The sequence below is a fragment of the Oncorhynchus mykiss genome, chromosome 4, assembly GCF_057628025.1.
Source record: "Oncorhynchus mykiss isolate SJ-2025 chromosome 4, ASM5762802v1, whole genome shotgun sequence".
NCBI classification, from domain to species: domain Eukaryota; kingdom Metazoa; phylum Chordata; class Actinopteri; order Salmoniformes; family Salmonidae; genus Oncorhynchus; species Oncorhynchus mykiss.
In genome coordinates, this window is record NC_143025.1 from 57,557,495 (window position 1) to 57,574,740 (window position 17,246).

At 41.3% G+C, this 17,246-nt stretch overlaps 2 protein-coding genes across 2 annotated transcripts; one reads left to right on the forward strand and one right to left on the reverse strand.

The window, feature by feature from the left end:
* The first annotated feature begins 1,157 nt into the window (after positions 1-1,157).
* Positions 1,158-6,205, forward strand: LOC110522020 (uncharacterized). The gene is made up of 7 exons (XM_021600081.3): positions 1,158-2,046; positions 2,384-2,684; positions 2,796-2,930; positions 3,078-3,139; positions 3,261-3,356; positions 3,464-3,556; positions 5,219-6,205. Exons 1-7 carry the CDS (start codon positions 2,044-2,046, stop codon positions 5,267-5,269), a joined length of 741 nt encoding a protein of 246 aa, XP_021455756.2. The 5' UTR covers positions 1,158-2,043; the 3' UTR covers positions 5,270-6,205.
* Positions 6,206-6,810: 605 nt separating this feature from the next.
* On the reverse strand, positions 6,811-16,984 carry LOC110522021 (protein RD3). Its single transcript, XM_021600082.3, has 3 exons — positions 16,526-16,984; positions 10,591-10,917; positions 6,811-7,711 (listed from the first exon to the last, which is right to left on the reverse strand). The coding sequence occupies exons 2-3, from the start codon at positions 10,881-10,883 to the stop codon at positions 7,354-7,356; spliced, it is 651 nt and encodes a 216-aa protein (XP_021455757.2). The 5' UTR covers positions 10,884-10,917; positions 16,526-16,984; the 3' UTR covers positions 6,811-7,353.
* Between the last annotated feature and the right edge of the window lie 262 nt (positions 16,985-17,246).

Below are 17,246 nucleotides of genomic sequence, written 5' to 3' on the forward strand. Positions count from 1 at the left end.
CTTCCCCAAAATGTTGCCACAAAGTTGGAAGCACAGAATCATCTGGAATGTCATTGTATGCTGTAGCATTAACATTTCCCACAGTTGTGTCAAGTTGGCTGGATGTCCTTTAGGTGGTGGACCATTCTTGATACACATGGGAGACTGTTGAGTGTGATAACCCCAGCAGCGTTGCAATTCCCAACACAAACCAGTGTGCCTGGCACCTACTACCATACCCCGTTCAAAGGCACTTAAATATTTTGTCTTGCCTCTTCATCCTCTAAATGGCACACATACACAATCCATGTCTCAATTGCCTCAAGGATGAAACAAAATCCTTCTTTAACCTGTCTCCTCTTCTTCATCTACACTGATTTGAAGTGGATTTAACAAGTTAGATCAATAAGGGATCATAGCATTGACCTGGTCAGTCTATGTCTTGGAAAGAGCAGGTATTTATAATGTTTTGTACACTCAGGCTATATCGCAACCATTTTGTTGAATAAAGTGATACCTGAGAATGCAGGAGGAAAATAGTCAACAATAGTTCCTGTACTAGACCATTGTAGCAGGTAAAGATGAAACTGACTACAGATACACTACATGGCCCAAATGATGCTTGTCTAACATCTCATTCCAAAATCATGGGCATTAAAATGGAGTTGGTCCCACCTTTGTTGCTATAACAGCTTACTTTTGGCCATGTAGTGTAGCTAGCTAGATAAGTAGTACATTTGGCTGATGTAGTAGCCTATGTGTGATTTAGATGTAATGCTTAGAACACCAGCAGGCAATATTTTTTTTTTTTAAATGCTTGATATGACTTTTTTTTTTTTAAGTTACAGAAAATTAATATGTATTACATTTTTGTTAATGTATAAATATTTATACTGTAATTTATGAATATGGTTTTATACAATATAAGAGTGACTCTGTCTGTGTTCTTTGACATGATTCCATTGCATTATCACCATCAACATTCTTTTCACAATCAGAACGTAGAAGGCGTGTTGTACATTTTCAAGGGCCAAGACACTAATTGTGCTATCAAGACAATCGGAGCTCTAGAAAGATGCCAGAGAGTCGGATGACCATTCAAAACGAATTTCCCAGTCGGAGCTCGTTTTTTTCATAGTTTCCAGTTGTCGTGAACTAATGCATCGTTCAAAACAACTGATAACTCGGAACTGGGAACTCGGCTATTTCCGACTTCTGACTTCAGTGTGTTCAAAACAGCTGGGAACTCAAAAAAGGGAGCTCCGATTGAGAAAAATCGATTTGAACAGTCATCCAACTCGGAATTCCAACTCGGGATCTCTGGCCTCTTTCTAGAGCTCCGACTTTCCAACCTGAAGATCACTGACGTCATGATTTGACCTGATATTTTCCCGAATTCCCAGTAGATTTGAACACCGCACCACTGAAGTCGGAAGTCTGACATTTCCGAGTTCTCAGTTATTTTGAACATGGCATAATGATTCTTCATCCTTTGACCACATAGACCGCGATTTGTCAGTGGATGACACGTCCGATGACTTGGCACGCAACCATTGGTTGTTGCGTCTCCTCGCCTAGCTATGGAACGCGCTCCCAAATTGCATGTTTTATTATGAGTTTCTTTTAATAAGAAATTTTTTATAAACTATGAGATGTCAGGTTTATTCTGTATGAGGAGCATCACATATGTCACTGAATTATTTTGTGTATTCAGGACTCGTGTATCCTATTAGAGACAGACATTTTCTCTCTTTCTGTTTGAATTATTACCTTGCTGCCAAGCAATCAAACCGAAAATAACGTGTCCGCATCGAGGTTTAAAAATATTGTGGTGTTCCTTTAATAAATTAACGGTGCATTGTGGGATGTAAAATGGCTCCATGGTGTTGTCAGCAAACTAGCCCACCAGTCAACTCTTACAGCCTTAACGTTACATTTACAAATAAGTACCGTCGATGAAGCATTGCTATTAATTTCTGAATAGTAGTATAGAGAATATAGCTTTGAGAATCAACAACTTTTATTGCATTCACCTCTTTTTTTTTCGTCGAAACAACAGCCACCATGGTAAGTACCTAGCGAGCTAGCTCCCTAGCCTTCTTCACTTCCGTTAACGTTATATGCAACTTGCTATTATATATGAGCGCTAACGTTAGCTAGCTAGCTAACTTGTCAGCGCAATTAGTAAGCCACCTTACCGAAATTCACCAGTGTCGATCTGATGGGTGACAACCGGAGAGAGTTATCGCCAACTTTATTCTAACTCCAATCTGCATGAACGGCTAGGCTAACTAATTTAGCCTACTGATCTACTGCTCTGGGTTTATAAACTCAAGACGAGCTTATGATAGAGGTTTGGCCTCACAATGCAAACAGACTTACATACGTACTTTATTTTTGTTAGTCTGCCGAAGTAGACAAAGTGAGAAGTCAGTCCAGCACAAGAAGAGATGATAGAAGAAGTACTGAGTCCTCCACAAGAAGAGATGACATTAGAAGAGATGACAAAAGAAGTACAGAGACTGCCAGAAGAAGAGATGACAAAAGAAGTACTGAGACTTCCAGAAGAAGATATGACGGAAGAAGTACTGAGACTGCCACAAGAAGAGATGACCGAAGAAGTACTGAGACTGCCACAAGAAGAGATGACCGAAGAAGTACTGAGACCGCCATAGGAAGAGATGACAGAAGAACAACAAGTACAGGTAATTTAATGGTCTGTGGTGATCACTTATCAGCTGATATCACATGTGTGTGTGTGCCTACCTTGAAATAATGGATAACACACACTGTGCTTCTGTATTTTTCTATTGAAGGGAAAGAAAAAATTAAAAGGAAAAGCCGCAGTAGATCATCTTCCTCCTCATCCAGCTCATCCTCATCATCGGGATCCTCTTCATCATCCTCATCCCGCTCCTCGTCTGGCAGTAGGAGTAGTTCGAGCAGCAGTGGTGAGTGTGCCAGTACATGTACCGTAGTTAAGACGCAAATGTATCTGAAATATTTTTGTGTATTTTTTTATTTGTATTTATATAAATATACAAAAAGCAGTTAAAGCCTGATAGTGTCTCAGTTAGATTTTGCAATCTCCTTTCTAGATTCCCACAGCAAGTCCAGAAAGAATTCTAAGAAAAGGAAAAAGGAAAAACAACTCAAAAAGGTAAATATTCATTAGTTTTCAGTAGCTAATTATTTTGTTGGTGTAGTCTGTACCTTGTTAGATATCAAATGGTAATTTTAAGTTATTTCAAATATGCTCTGTTTTCACTCTGTTTTAAAAGAAAGGGAAAAGGGAGAAAAAGCTTAAACGGAAGAAGGACAAGAAAATGAAGACGGAGGAGGAAAGCGCTGGACCTGGACCTATTCAGATATCCAAGGTAGAAAATGTTTATGGGGCTATTTTTCCTAAAGGAAGTGCGCTACAGCCATACCTGTAGTTTAAAGCTGTCTGAAAGCTGTCATTTTGAAATGAATTGTCTTTCAGTATTTAAAAGAGAGAAAGAGAAAAAGCAAGTTCAGCATGATTTCAGGAAAGAAGATAAAAATGAAATTGAAGAAGTCAAAGAAAGACAAGCTGGTGAGTATTCCATGACGGTTTTTACTTGCAATGATTGTGGTATGTGAAGGTTGTTTATCGACCTTAGTTGATTTCACTGATTCTAAGTCGACTCGCTCTTGGTGCTAGTCTTCTAAACGTGTGTGTGTGTGTGCATACATGTATGCATGCATACATGCATACATACATAGCAGTCAAAAGTTTGGACACCTACTCATTCAAGTGTTCTTTATTTTAAAAATGTTCTACATTGTAGAATAATGGTGAAGACCTCAACTATTAAATAACACATATGGAATCATGTAGCAAGCAGAAAAGTGTTAAACAAATCAATTTTACATTTTTCAAAGTAGCCACCCTTTGCCTCGACTTCAGCTTTGTACACTCTTGGCATTCTCTCAACCAGCTTCACCTGGAATGCTTTTCCAACTGTCTTGAAGGAGTTCCCACATATGCTGAGCACTTGTTGGCTGCTTTTCCTTCACTCTGCGGTCCAACTCATCCCAAACCATCTCAATTGGGTGGAGGTTGGTTGATTGTGAAGGCCAGGTCATCTGATGCAGCATTCCAACACTCCTTCTTGGTAGTCCTTACACAGCCTAGAGGTGGGTTGGGTCATTGTTGTGATAAAAACAAGCAATAGTTCTACTAAGTGCAAACCAAATTGGATGGCATATCGCTGCAGAATGCTGTGGTAGTTATGCTGGTTAACCTTGAATTCTAAATACATCAGACAGTGCTTGATGGTGGGAACCACGCATGCGGAGATCATCCGTTCACCTACTCAGCATCTCACAAAGACATGGCGGTTGGAACCAAAAATGTCAAATTTGGACTCATCAAACCAAAGAACAGATTCCCACCGGTCTAATGTCCATTGCTCATGTTTCTTGGCCCAAGCAAGTCTCTTTTCTTCTTGGTGTCCTTTAGTAGTGTTTTCTTTGCAGAAATTTGACTATGAAGACCTGATTTCACGCAGCCTCCTCTAAACAGTTGATGTTGAGATATCTGTTACTTGAACTCTGAAGCATTTATTTGGGCTCTAATTTCTGTGGCTGGTAACTCTAATGAACTTATCCTCTGAAGAGAAGGTAACTCTGGGTCTTCCTTTCCTGTGGCGGTCCTCGTGAGAGCCAGTTTCATCAGTGCTTGATGTATTTTGCGACTGCACATCAAGAAACTTTCAAAGTTCTTGACATTTTCCTGATTGACTGACCTTCATGTCTTTAAAGTAATGATGGACTGTCGTTTCTCTTTGCTTATTTGAGCTATTCTTGCCATAATATGGACTTGGTCTTTTACCAGATAGGGCTATCTTCTGTATACCACCCCTACCTTGTCACAACACAGCTGATTGGCTCAAATGCATTAAGAAGGAAAGCAATTCCACAAATTAACTTTTAACAAGGCACACCTGTTAATTATAATGCATCCCAGGTAACTACCTCATGAAGCTGGTTGAGAGAATGCCAAGAGTGTGCAAAGCTGTCAAGGCAAAGGGTGGCTACTTTGGAAAATATGAAATATATTTTGTTTTATTAACACTTTTTTTTGGTTACTACTAGTTTTGATGTCTTCCCTATTATTCTACAATGTAGAAAACAGTAAAAATAAAGAAAAACCCTTGAATGAGTAGGTGTCAACTTTTGACTGATTTTGTGTGTGTGTTTATTTTTTCGACAGAGAGACAAGAATCGCGCAGAACTGCTTGAATTCCTCAACTCCACGTTGTAATGCATGGACCGTCACCGTTAGTTGCGTTCCAGAATCTTCCACTTTTTTCCAGAACAGAACTCAGGGAAGGAACCCATGTGATAAAGCTCCAAAAGAAAATACATTTTTAGGTTTATTATCACAGGAAGAGATTGGGGATATGGCCCAGGTTGTTTGAAAATGTCAGTAAAAGCCATGTCTCGGAATTTGACTTTATGCTGTCACTTGGTTGCCGGCGCCTTTCTGCAGACTATTTGTAACCGATGTCTCTGTTTTGATTTTTAGAACTGTCATTTTTACTATAATATTGAAGGAGCCAGTCGCTGACTTTTTGTCTGTATGTTTGCTAAGCAAGATAGTGTTGCTGTGGTGGAATACTGTCATCCGCAAAGATCTTAGTGATGAACAACCTACCCGAGTTCAAATTGTATTTGTTTTCTTTGGGATTGATCAAAGGGGCAATCTGCTGTTGCTAAATCAATTTTTAGATTTAAATGAATGATATACTCGTTTATTCTCGAAGGTATCTATAAAAGTTATATTCTAACTGTCGTACCCCACCAGGACCCAAAATATAAGCTTGTTTTAAATGTAAACAAACACTATATAGCCTTTAAACATAGTTTTAACCATCATTTGGCTGTCATGGATGGTCAGTCCTTGTTTTCATAGCTCTGTCCATGAGTTTGTTATCCAATTTCTCCAGCCCCATAGCTGAGCTATGTACCTAATCAATGGCAGGGTGTCTGCTTTGTTATTGTTTTGAACTGCATATTTCCCCCTTTAAGCATGCCTGGCACAATGGAACAAAGGAAAAGTGCCAACTCTGTCCATTTTTCTCTCCAGGCAGGCTCAAAGTATTTGAAATCAAATACTATTTGAACCCAGATGTGATGAACAAAGATTTGTGTAAGCTTCATTGTAGTGTAATCTGTCAAATAAAACACCAGTCTGGCATTGCATTGTTTGATGATCTATGTTTTAAAGAACGGACAAAACTGTCCTGCAGCTAACTCTTGACTGTATCCCCTGGAGTTTTATTTCTTTAATGGTTGGTGTTTAAGACATATTTATATCAGAGTCATCTATAGAATGTACAAATCTGAGACCCGTAACTGGATGTCATCCCATGTAAATCAAATGTATTTTGGATGAGCGTTATACTTTGTGAAGGCAACTTGACTTGTGACAGTCCACTCAATACAACAGCTCTTTTCTCAACAGCAATAAACTGCTGCTGTTATACTCTACAGTAGTGATGTGCAATGTCCGATACAAAACATCCATTCCCTTTGTGTGTGAATTATTGCTGCCATTGTGAAACTGTTGTGAGACAGTTTGTCCTGTATCTAGGATTTGTCAATTTTCTTGGACACAGCAAATAGCACAGGCTCCTGGATATTAGTTGCTATGCAATAAAACAGTGCCTATATACTTACCACTTAGAAAATGTGGATTTTCTGCTTCTCTCTTGAGAAAATGCCATAAGAAGGTGATGGGCTTTCAAAATATTTGCACAGAAATAAGTCAATAGCAATGAAGTAAGACTGACAACACAGACGTGAATCAAGATGTGCTGTATTCCAACTAAAGAATTAAAAGATCGATACAATTTCATATTGAACATAGTGTAATAGAGCAGTCAGTGATACATTTTCATTTTTAGCTATAAAACGGTCTAAAGCTGTTTTTAGTACTATTTCCCTTTTACAGTTCTAAAAATGTCACATAACTTCTTGTTAATTGCTTTTGATGTAAGTCTCATTGGTTAATTCGTTTTAAGGATAAATAGTTACCAAGTATTAAGTTGAAAAGGCACTGAAAATGTATAATTTACAAGACAAAGATTTCAATAGTACAGTACAGCAGATAAGGTGTCTGACAATCTCATTGTGAAGTATTCTAAGCATAGCTCCCCAGTCAAAAGCATTCAATAGGGATCACCCCATACTGCCAAAGGAGAGGATGGCAGAGATGTCTCCTATTTCTCCCCATTATTGTGCAAAGCAGACTGGGCAGGTTCTGGGGGGACTATTATAGGCTACATCTCACTAGCTTCTCTCCGTCCCCCACTGAACCACAACACTGTCTTGTGGATCTCCAGCTCAGATGGCCTTGGTAGTGTAAAGCCCTTTGTGTCTGAAGTCAGGCATGCTCCTAACCCTCTGGGCCCTGTCAGCCCTCTCTTCCAGCGCCTTCTCCACGTCTTCCGACACCGTCTTCAGCTCCCCCTTTCCCCTGGTCGAGGTCAGGCCCACGGTGCTGCCAAAGGGGTTGATTTTGATGCGTGACTTGAAGTTCATGAGAGACATGCTCATGGCCCGCTTGTTGTTCCACTGGCGCGAGAGCCGCTGTGCCTCCTGCTCCTCCCTCAGGAGGTCCAGGGCCTCGAGGATGACAGAGCGGAAAAGGGCCGACACCTCCTGCTTCTCTGGCTCGTTCTCAGTCACCACCTGGCGGAACCTGGACGTCAGGTAGGGAACAAGGAAAGAGGGAGAAGTCACATCAGTCTCAGCTGGGGGTGCAAAATTCCTGGAACTCTCCATATACTCCCTGGTTTTCCTGAAATCCTGGATGGACAATTACGGATTTCCTGCTTATTCCCTCCCGATTTCGGGGAAACCAGGGAATTGAATGAAAGTTCCAGGAATTTTGAAACCCTGAACCCTCAGTTATGTGTGACTGGTCAGGTTTCGAACACGTTTCCTTTGCACTACATGACTGTTAGGTTAGCCCCCTGAGCTCCAGCCAAGGAATTAACTCAGGGAGCCAACGCAGGTCTTCATGTTGCTGGCCAGGGTTCAAATCCGGGTATCTTGCACACCACAATACTTTTTAAGCCCACTGAGCTAAAGCCTAGGCATTGATACAAGGAGCCAACACAAGTCTTCAGGTCTCAACCACCCCCAATACACATGCATCTGGATTGAATGATGTTTCATCTGTGGATTTTAAAATGGTACAAACCAAGAGACCTTTAGCCACCCGCTATAATCAATAGCTTTGTTTCACTTTGCCTGGTTATGGTTTCAGAGGAAAAACTGTGTGCGCATCCAAAGGAGCGTACATTTGAAACTCGCGGGAAGGGGATGAGCGCGGGCAATTCCACTCACCAGCTTATACCATTCTCACTGTACCACCACAACATGTGCTATCACTAATGCACTAGAAAAACATTTAATCCAAAAAAGCCTGTTATATAGTTAACTGCCAAAATAAAGGAAACACCAACATTTTAGTAGGGTGTTAAAAGGCGTCAGGCCACCACGAGCCGCCAGATAAGCTTTAATGCGCCTTGGCATAGAAGTGTCTGGAACTCTATTGAGGGATGCGACACCATTCTTCCATGAAAATTTCCATAATTTGGTGTTTTGTTGATGGTGGTGGAAAACGCTTTCTCAGGCACCGCTCCAGAATCTCCCATAATTTGTTCAATTGGGTTGAGATCTGGTGACTGAGACACACGCACACACACAAACACACACCCTTTAAACCCCTTATGTTACTTTGCGACCCATCTTTCAAAGTCATTGAGATCTCTTCTTCTAGCCATGGAAGCCAACATTATGGTCAACTGGGCATTTTTATACATGACCATAAGCATGATGGGATGTTAATTGCTTAATAAGCTCAGAAAACCACACCTGTTTTGAAAGCATGTGTATTGAAAGCATGTGCTGCTTCCACATACTTTGCATCCTTTATTTTGGCAGACCTGTATGTCGGAAAGAGCGTCTCTGCTTTTCCCCATGATTTTGTGACATCAGTGCTCTCAAGTCCCTTGCCCATCAGCCAGTATAGCAGGTAGATAGCTAACGATGGCCCCTCTGTCTGCATGAACAGCAGGGCAGGGGGAGAGACAGGAAGGCTTGCCAACTATAGCCACTTACTCCCCTCAAGACAAGGCTGATAAGTTCTTAGGATGCCTTTAAATAGACCAGCCCCCACCAGCCCTTTACTCCTGTTGATTTGGCAGATTGGCCTCCAGTGTTTTCTGTTCCCTCCACCAACTCACTCTCTCTCTCTCTCTCTGCCTTTTCAATATTAATGTGGGTACATTTTCTCTCCACAGAAGGAAAATCACCATCAAATATCTGAACTCTACCTCAACAGCTACTGTACATTATACTGCACGTCGTATGTTTTTCACAATGGTCCAGGAATAATGATCCTCTGCACGTACATAACCAGTGGGAGTTGATTTACCTGAAACCACCTCTCATTCCCCAATGGGCTTTCTTCCAGTACCTGTGGTTAATATTCAATTATCACCTGACTGAGCCCTCGGATAACACCTAGGTCAGTACCACCTTTCCACAAATAGATCAACTAGCACCAACTAACGATTAGTGCGAGACACCTGAGACAACCAATCGATAGCTTCACCTTTCCTAATTTGAACTGCTTTGTGCTGAGCAGGGTAGTGTTCATTTGGCATCAAATGGACTAAAACAGGAAGGGACTACCTAGAGTTGTTTAAATAAGAAATGCTCACTTTAGTTTTCCATTGCATGCCCTACTGAACACAACCTTGGTCAGAGGGTTGGTTCAGGGAGTATGAGGATTCTGTGTTATGCACTATAGCCCGTTACCACATATGTGATTGAATATTATCTGCTGTTGGCTTGTGTGGATGTATGTATGTGTTATGCAACATAGCTGACTTGAAACATTGCTAACAGTTTCAGGGCCATGGGCCTTTCTCATGATGGAAAAATACAGAATAACATGAAGACAGGAACTGTGCAATGAGTTGGGGGGGCACATTCAGAACGTAGTGTTGCGAGAACAAACAGTCTTTTGTTAGATAACAGGAGCCAGGTGCGAGATAACAGTATCGAGCATGAGCGCATAGATATTCTTCACAGCAAGTTACATCTATCAACTGGAGCGCCCGGGGGCTGGTACCAGCTCGTACGACAACAATCAACGATAGGCTGGGTGAGTTTAAACCACGCCCAGTCTCTACTCTGACAGGCCGGCTCGGAAGCAGGAACTATTTCTGTCAGGGTATATTTATAATATCTTTGTCAAGAACAAGTCAGTTCTCTGTTTGACCTGCGAGGTGGGACAGAGAGCCCCTATATATGAAAATTGCATTTACCTCTTATTGCTTAGCTAATAAAAAATACATAGTATACAATCGGTGACTCATTATCATATTTATCCTGATACCAGATTCGAATTGACGCAACCCAAACAGGAGTAAGAGGGTAATCGATCATGAGAACACCATCGAATCAATGGGGGTCAAGGGTTGGATAGATAACTTGACCAGAAGGCCAGTGTAGATTATGGGGTTAAGTAAAGAAACAAATAAGGTCAAGACAAGGGTTTTTCACCTCAGTATGACGGTTCCACAGTAGGACGGATGCACCTTGGAGCACAGGTCCTCCAGGCCCAGCCTCTCGCCAGTCGACACATTGTAGGTGTTGCGTGGCGTGTTGACCAGCCAGGTGTAGTCCACGCCTGTCTGAAGGCGCCGATACTCGTTGTCCCTCTCACGCTGCATCCTCTCTGCCTCCTTCAGCTGCCAGCTGAGCTCCAGCATCAAGGTGTCTGTGACCACGTCAGATGGGTCCCGCCGTGGACTCCGGTAGTCCGGCTCGCTGCTCCAACCGAACCACGAGGCCATCACCGCAGTTGCCTTGTCCCCCTTTTACCATGTGCTTGCATGGGAGGAACCAGAGCGTAAGAAGAGAACATGGTGTAATTCAGTACATGGCATACAGTGCATTTGGGAAGTATTCAGACCCCTTGAATTTTTCCACATTTTGATACGTTACAAGCCTTATTCTGAAATAGATTTTTTTTTTAAATGTAAATGTCATCAATCTACCCACGATACCCCATAATGACAAAGTGAAAACAGAAATGCCTTATATAAATAAGTATTCAGACTCTTTGCTATAAGACTTGAAATTGTGCTCAGGTGCATCCTGTTTCCATTGATCATCCTTGTGATGTTTCTACAACTTGGTTGGAGTCCACCTGTGGTAAATTCAATTCTTAAATGGAAGAAGTTTGGAATTACCAAGACTCTTCCTAGAGCTGTCCGGCCGGCCAAACTGAGCAATCGGGTCACTCTGACAGAGCTCCAGAGTTCCTCTGTGGAGATGGTAGAACCTTCCAGAAGGACAATCAGGCACCAATCAACCACCAATCAGGCCTTTATGGTAGAGTGGCCAGACGGAAACCACTCCTAAGTAAAAGGCACACGACAGCCTGCATGGAGTTTGCCAAAAGGCACCTAAAGGACTCTCAGACCATGAGAAACAAGATGGTCTGGTCTGATGAAACCAAGATTGGACGCTTAGGTGCAAATGCCAAGCGCCATGTCTGGAGGAAACCTGGCACCATCCCTATGGTGAAGCATGTTGGTGGCAGCATCATGCCGTGGGGATGTTTTTCAGCAGCAGGGACTAGGAGACTTTGTCAGAATTGAGGGAAAGGCGAACGGAGCAAAGTACAGAGATCCTTGATGAAAACCTGCTCTGGAGCGTTCAGGACCTCAGACTGGGGCGAAGGTTCACCTTTCAACAGGACAACGACCCTAAGCACACAGCCAAGACAATGCAGGAGTGGCTTCGGGACATTTCTCTGAATGTCCTTGAGTGGCCCAGCCAGAGTCCGGACTTGAACCCGATCGAACATCTCTGGAGACCTGATAATAGCTGTGCAGCGATGCTCCCCATCCAACCTGACAGAGCTTGTGAGGATATGCAAAGAAAAATGGAAGAAACTCCCCAAATACAGGTATGCCTAGCTTGTAACGTCATACTCAAGAAGACTTGAGACTGTAATCGCTGCCAAAGCTGCTTAAACAAAGTACTGTCTAAAGAGTTTGAATACTTATGTACAGTGCCTTGCGAAAGTATTCGGCCCCCTTGAACTTTGCGACCTTTTGCCACATTTCAGGCTTCAAACATAAAGATATAAAACTGTATTTTTTTGTGAAGAATCAACAACAAGTGGGACACAATCATGAAGTGGAACGACATTTATTGGATATTTCAAACGTTTTTAACAAAAATTGGGCGTGCAAAATTATTCAGCCCCCTTAAGTTAATACTTTGTAGCGCCACCTTTTGCTGCGAGAACAGCTGTAAGTCGCTTGGGGTATGTCTCTATCAGTTTTGCACATCAAGTGACTGACATTTTTTCCCATTCCTCCTTGCAAAACAGCTCGAGCTCAGTGAGGTTGGATGGAGAGCATTTGTGAACAGCAGTTTTCAGTTCTTTCCACAGATTCTCGATTGGATTCAGGTCTGGACTTTGACTTGGCCATTCTAACACCTGGATATGTTTAATTTTGAACCATTCCATTGTAGATTTTGCTTTATGTTTTGGATCATTGTCTTGTTGGAAGACAAATCTCCATCCCAGTCTCAGGTCTTTTGTAGACTCCATCAGGTTTTCTTCCAGAATGGTCCTGTATTTGGCTCCATCCATCTTCCCATCAATTTTAACCATCTTCCCTGTCCCTGCTGAAGAAAAGCAGGCCCAAACCATGATGCTGCCACCACCATGTTTGACAGTGGGGATGGTGTGTTCAGCTGTGTTGCTTTTACGCCAAACATAACGTTTTGCATTGTTGCCAAAAAGTTACATTTTGGTTTCATCTGACCAGAGCACCTTCTTCCACATGTTTGGTGTGTCTCCCAGGTGGCTTGTGGCAAACTTTAAACGACACTTTTCATGAATATCTTTAAGAAATGGCTTTCTTCTTGCCACTCTTCCATAAAGGCCAGATTTGTGCAATATACAACTGATTGTTGTCCTATGGACAGTGTCTCCCACCTCAGCTGTAGATCTCTGCAGTTCATCCAAAGTGATCATGGGCCTTTTGGCTGCATCTCTGATCAGTCTTCTCCTTGTATGAGCTGAAAGTTTAGAGGGACGGCCAGGTCTTGGTAGATTTGCAGTGGTCTGATACTCCTTCCATTTCAATATTATCGCTTGCACAGTGCTCCTTGGGATGTTTAAAGCTTGGGAAATATTTTTGTATCCAAATCCGGCTTTAAACTTCTTCACAACAGTATCTCGGACCTGCCTGGTGTGTTCCTTGTTCTTCATGATGCTCTCTGCGCTTTTAACGGACCTCTGAGACTATCACAGTGCAGGTGCATTTATACGGAGACTTGATTACACACAGGTGGATTGTATTTATCATCATTAGTCATTTAGGTCAACATTGGATCATTCAGAGATCCTCACTGAACTTCTGGAGAGAGTTTGCTGCACTGAAAGTAAAGGGGCTGAATAATTTTGCACGCCCAATTTTTCAGTTTTTGACTTGTTAAAAAAGTTTGAAATATCCAATAAATGTTGTTCCACTTCATGATTGTGTCCCACTTATTGTTGATTCTTCACAAAAAAATACAGTTTTATATCTTTATGTTTGAAGCCTGAAATGTGGCAAAAGGTCGCAAAGTTCAAGGGGGCCGAATACTTTCGCAAGGCACTGTATATGTGATATTTCCGTTTTTTTTTATTTTTTTTTATATATTAGCAAAAATGTCTAAAAATCTGTTTTTGCTTTGTCATTTATGAAGTATTGTGTGTAGATTGATGAGGTTAAAACATTTTTTTTTCCAATTTAGAATAAGGCTGTAACGTAACAACATTTTGACAAAGTCAAGGGGCTTGAATACTTACCGAATGCACTGTAATTCTTTGCCTCCGCACCAAAAGAAAAGTATACTGTGTTTGCTAGGTTGTGGTATGGATTGTTTGTCTGAAAGGGTTGCTTTTGTGCAATGATGTTTTTCTCACTATACTGTATCTTTGATAAACCAGGTAAACTAAATGGAAATTGCACTTTACTAAAATACATTGCATCATTTTAATCTTAATCCATTTTATAATCTTATATTTTGTATAAGTGAGGTTTGTTAGTAATTTGTTGATATCGCTGGATGGATTGGGTGAATGTCTAGATAGTCTGTTGAGCCTAGGTTGTGGTCACATCAATGTAACCCATGGGAGGTACAGGTACTGTGTGTACCTCGTTAGCTAATGGCGGGTTTTTTTTACAACAGTTTTGGAGGCTGTCTCCCCCAGACAGGCTGTTATCACAGATTAAAAAAAATATCCCCAAAGGGGAACAGCACAGAAATAGTTGTCTCTCTCACACACACACACTCATGTTATTCAGGTGTCTGTACAAGCCAAAGCCCATAATATCCCTTCACATCCACTATCATTGTGTTTGTGTTCCAAATGGCACCCTGTTCCCTACATAGTGCACTACTTCATGGATCAATCACAACCAAAGTTGCTTACTTCCAATTCATGTAAAACTCTTCAGGGTTGCCATGTCCATTAAAACTGAGAAGGTCGGGTTATACATTTGTACAATGAAAATACATAAGGTATTGTTTGTTATACGCATAATTAATCGAAAGATAATGAATTTGGCCATCAGTGCCACTTCAAAAAAAGTATGTGCACTGTGTTGGCTTGATTTTTTCTTCTAGTTTTGGGGGGAGATTTTGATATCAATGTATATTTTGTATGTTTGTGTTGGTTTTGTATTGTAAATCATGTAGATTAAGAGTGTGTTTATAAACATATGCTTCAGGGGCGTATTGGACGGAAAGAGACGTCATGAGATAAATCCAATTATGTACACTGAACAAAAATATAAACGCAACATGTAAAGTGTTGGTCCCATATTTCATGAGCTGAAATAAAATATCCCAGACATTTTCGTGTGGGCGAGTGGTTTGCTGATGTCAACATTGTGAACAGAGTGGTGGCCGTGGGGTTATGGTATGGGCAGCCATAAGCTATGGACAGACAACAAATACAATTGCATTTTATCGATGGCAATTTGAATGCACAGATCTACTGTGACGAGATTTGTCGTGCCATTCATGCCCGGCCCCATGTCGCAAGGATCTATACATAATTCCTGGAAGGTGAAAATGCCCCAGTTCTTCCATGGCCTGCATACACACCAGACATGTCACCCGTTGAGCATTTTTTGGATGTACGACATGTACGACAGCATGTTATCCAACAGCATGTTATCCAACAATAACCAGGAACTTCGCACAGCCATTGAAGTGTGGGACAACATACCAACGGCCACAATCAACAGCCTGATCAACTCTTTGTGAAGGAGATGTGTCGCGCTGCATGAGGCAAATGGTGGTCACACCAGATGACTGGTTTTCTGATCCACGCAGCTACCTACTTTCTTTTTAAGGTATGTGTGACCAACAGATGCATATCTGTATTCCCATATGTATGTACAATCCATAGATCAGGGCCTAATGAATTTATTTCAATTCACTGATTTACTTATATGAACTGTAACTAAGTCAAATCTATATATTAACCCTGGATTACTGATGCTATGTATTGGTCATTGAGAGGCTTTGAAGCCACCGGTTGACCATATTGGCACTCCCCAGTAGGAGCAGTCCTCCATAGGAATGAATGGAATTTTACAGTATTTCAATAAAATGTATAAGTATTTTTCTTGTTGTAGTGGGGACAGAAATATTAATCTCAAATAATTATATTTGAAGGAAAATATACAGAAATTGTTCTGCCATTTCCTAGTTGCTAAAATTTGAATAGTTCTCCTTATTTTAATGTGTGACAAAACAAGTAATCACTGCGTAGAGAATCATTGTACCATCTAAACTGCTGTGAAATATATTTTCCATAATGACAAATATTGTATTTTCAGTTGTTTGAAGCTGGTGTACAAAACCAAAAGTAAAATACTAAAAAGTGAAACATACAAATGAGAAGCATAGAAATAGAACACATAGAACATATCTACCCGTTGCTTACATGCCTCATTAGTCCTGATCTTTACACTCATAAGATCTGATCAAAATCGGTTGACAATGCCTCTTTTAATCGTCTACACCCGTCTGAAAATGTGGGCATTCTCAGAATGTGAACATGATCCGGACACAGGTTGCATGTCAGCACCAGCTATAAACACGGCTAATAATGTACTAATTAGCTCAAACACATGACATTTTCTAGTTAATTGGCTTGCCTGTTATTTAATTGTCATGCAATTGTAGGTAGATGTTATTAGATTTAAGGTTAAAGATGTTCTCGTCTAATGTATAGTGCTTCTATCTCAGACAGGAAATTCATCCAACAAATACATTTATGTGACTATATTTCCCACTTTTAACACCCTGACTACCAGAAATCTCACTTGACACACAGTATTGTAGGCCATAGTGCTACTAAAAATTTCCCCTTGAACTAAAACAAAGCATTGAATGAATAAACTCTGCTTACCTGAACCCTTGTTAGTCTCGGGACCTATAGCAGGAAGTGAATTCACAGTGCAGTGAATATATGATAAGTCCTTGGACCAAAAGACAGATGTAGAGAGAGAGAGATGTTGGTGAAAGACGTATTTCTGTTGGTCGCACGGGACTCTGATACTTCACAAGCAGGAGGGGGATTATCTGAGCACACACACTCTTAATCGGTCTTATACAGTAACCCCCACCCTTTTCTCTCTCCCCCCGGGAGGCCTGGCCTGTTGTTTCTTGTTCCAGGATGTTGGGGGCACTGTCTCAAAGGGAAAAAGTGGATCACAGCTCCTGATGAGGTGCTTGGTGAAGCCTCTTACGACTCCCTGTTGCCATAGCGATGCTCCTAAACCTATTTGGCCTCAATAAGCTCTATCAGCTGAGAGGGAGGCAGAGAGATAAAAGGAGGGGGGAAGAGAGAGAGATGACATGACAAGACTGATGGGTCGACCCAGACGCCTTTTAATAGCCCCTCGGAAGACTACAGTGCCCATTTTTGGCACTGGTAATTACTGATAATATGTTTACATTACTTATTTTATTAATCTCCCACCATTTAATAGTCAGAACAAAAAAAGACTGAGGCTTCTCTGAATATATGCCTCTTTGGCTCTATCCAGTGGTTGGTTGCATCATTACAATACAAACAATTCAGCTCATTGCTATGTCACGTCAAAGGGGCGGTCCTTAGAAAAGCTGCT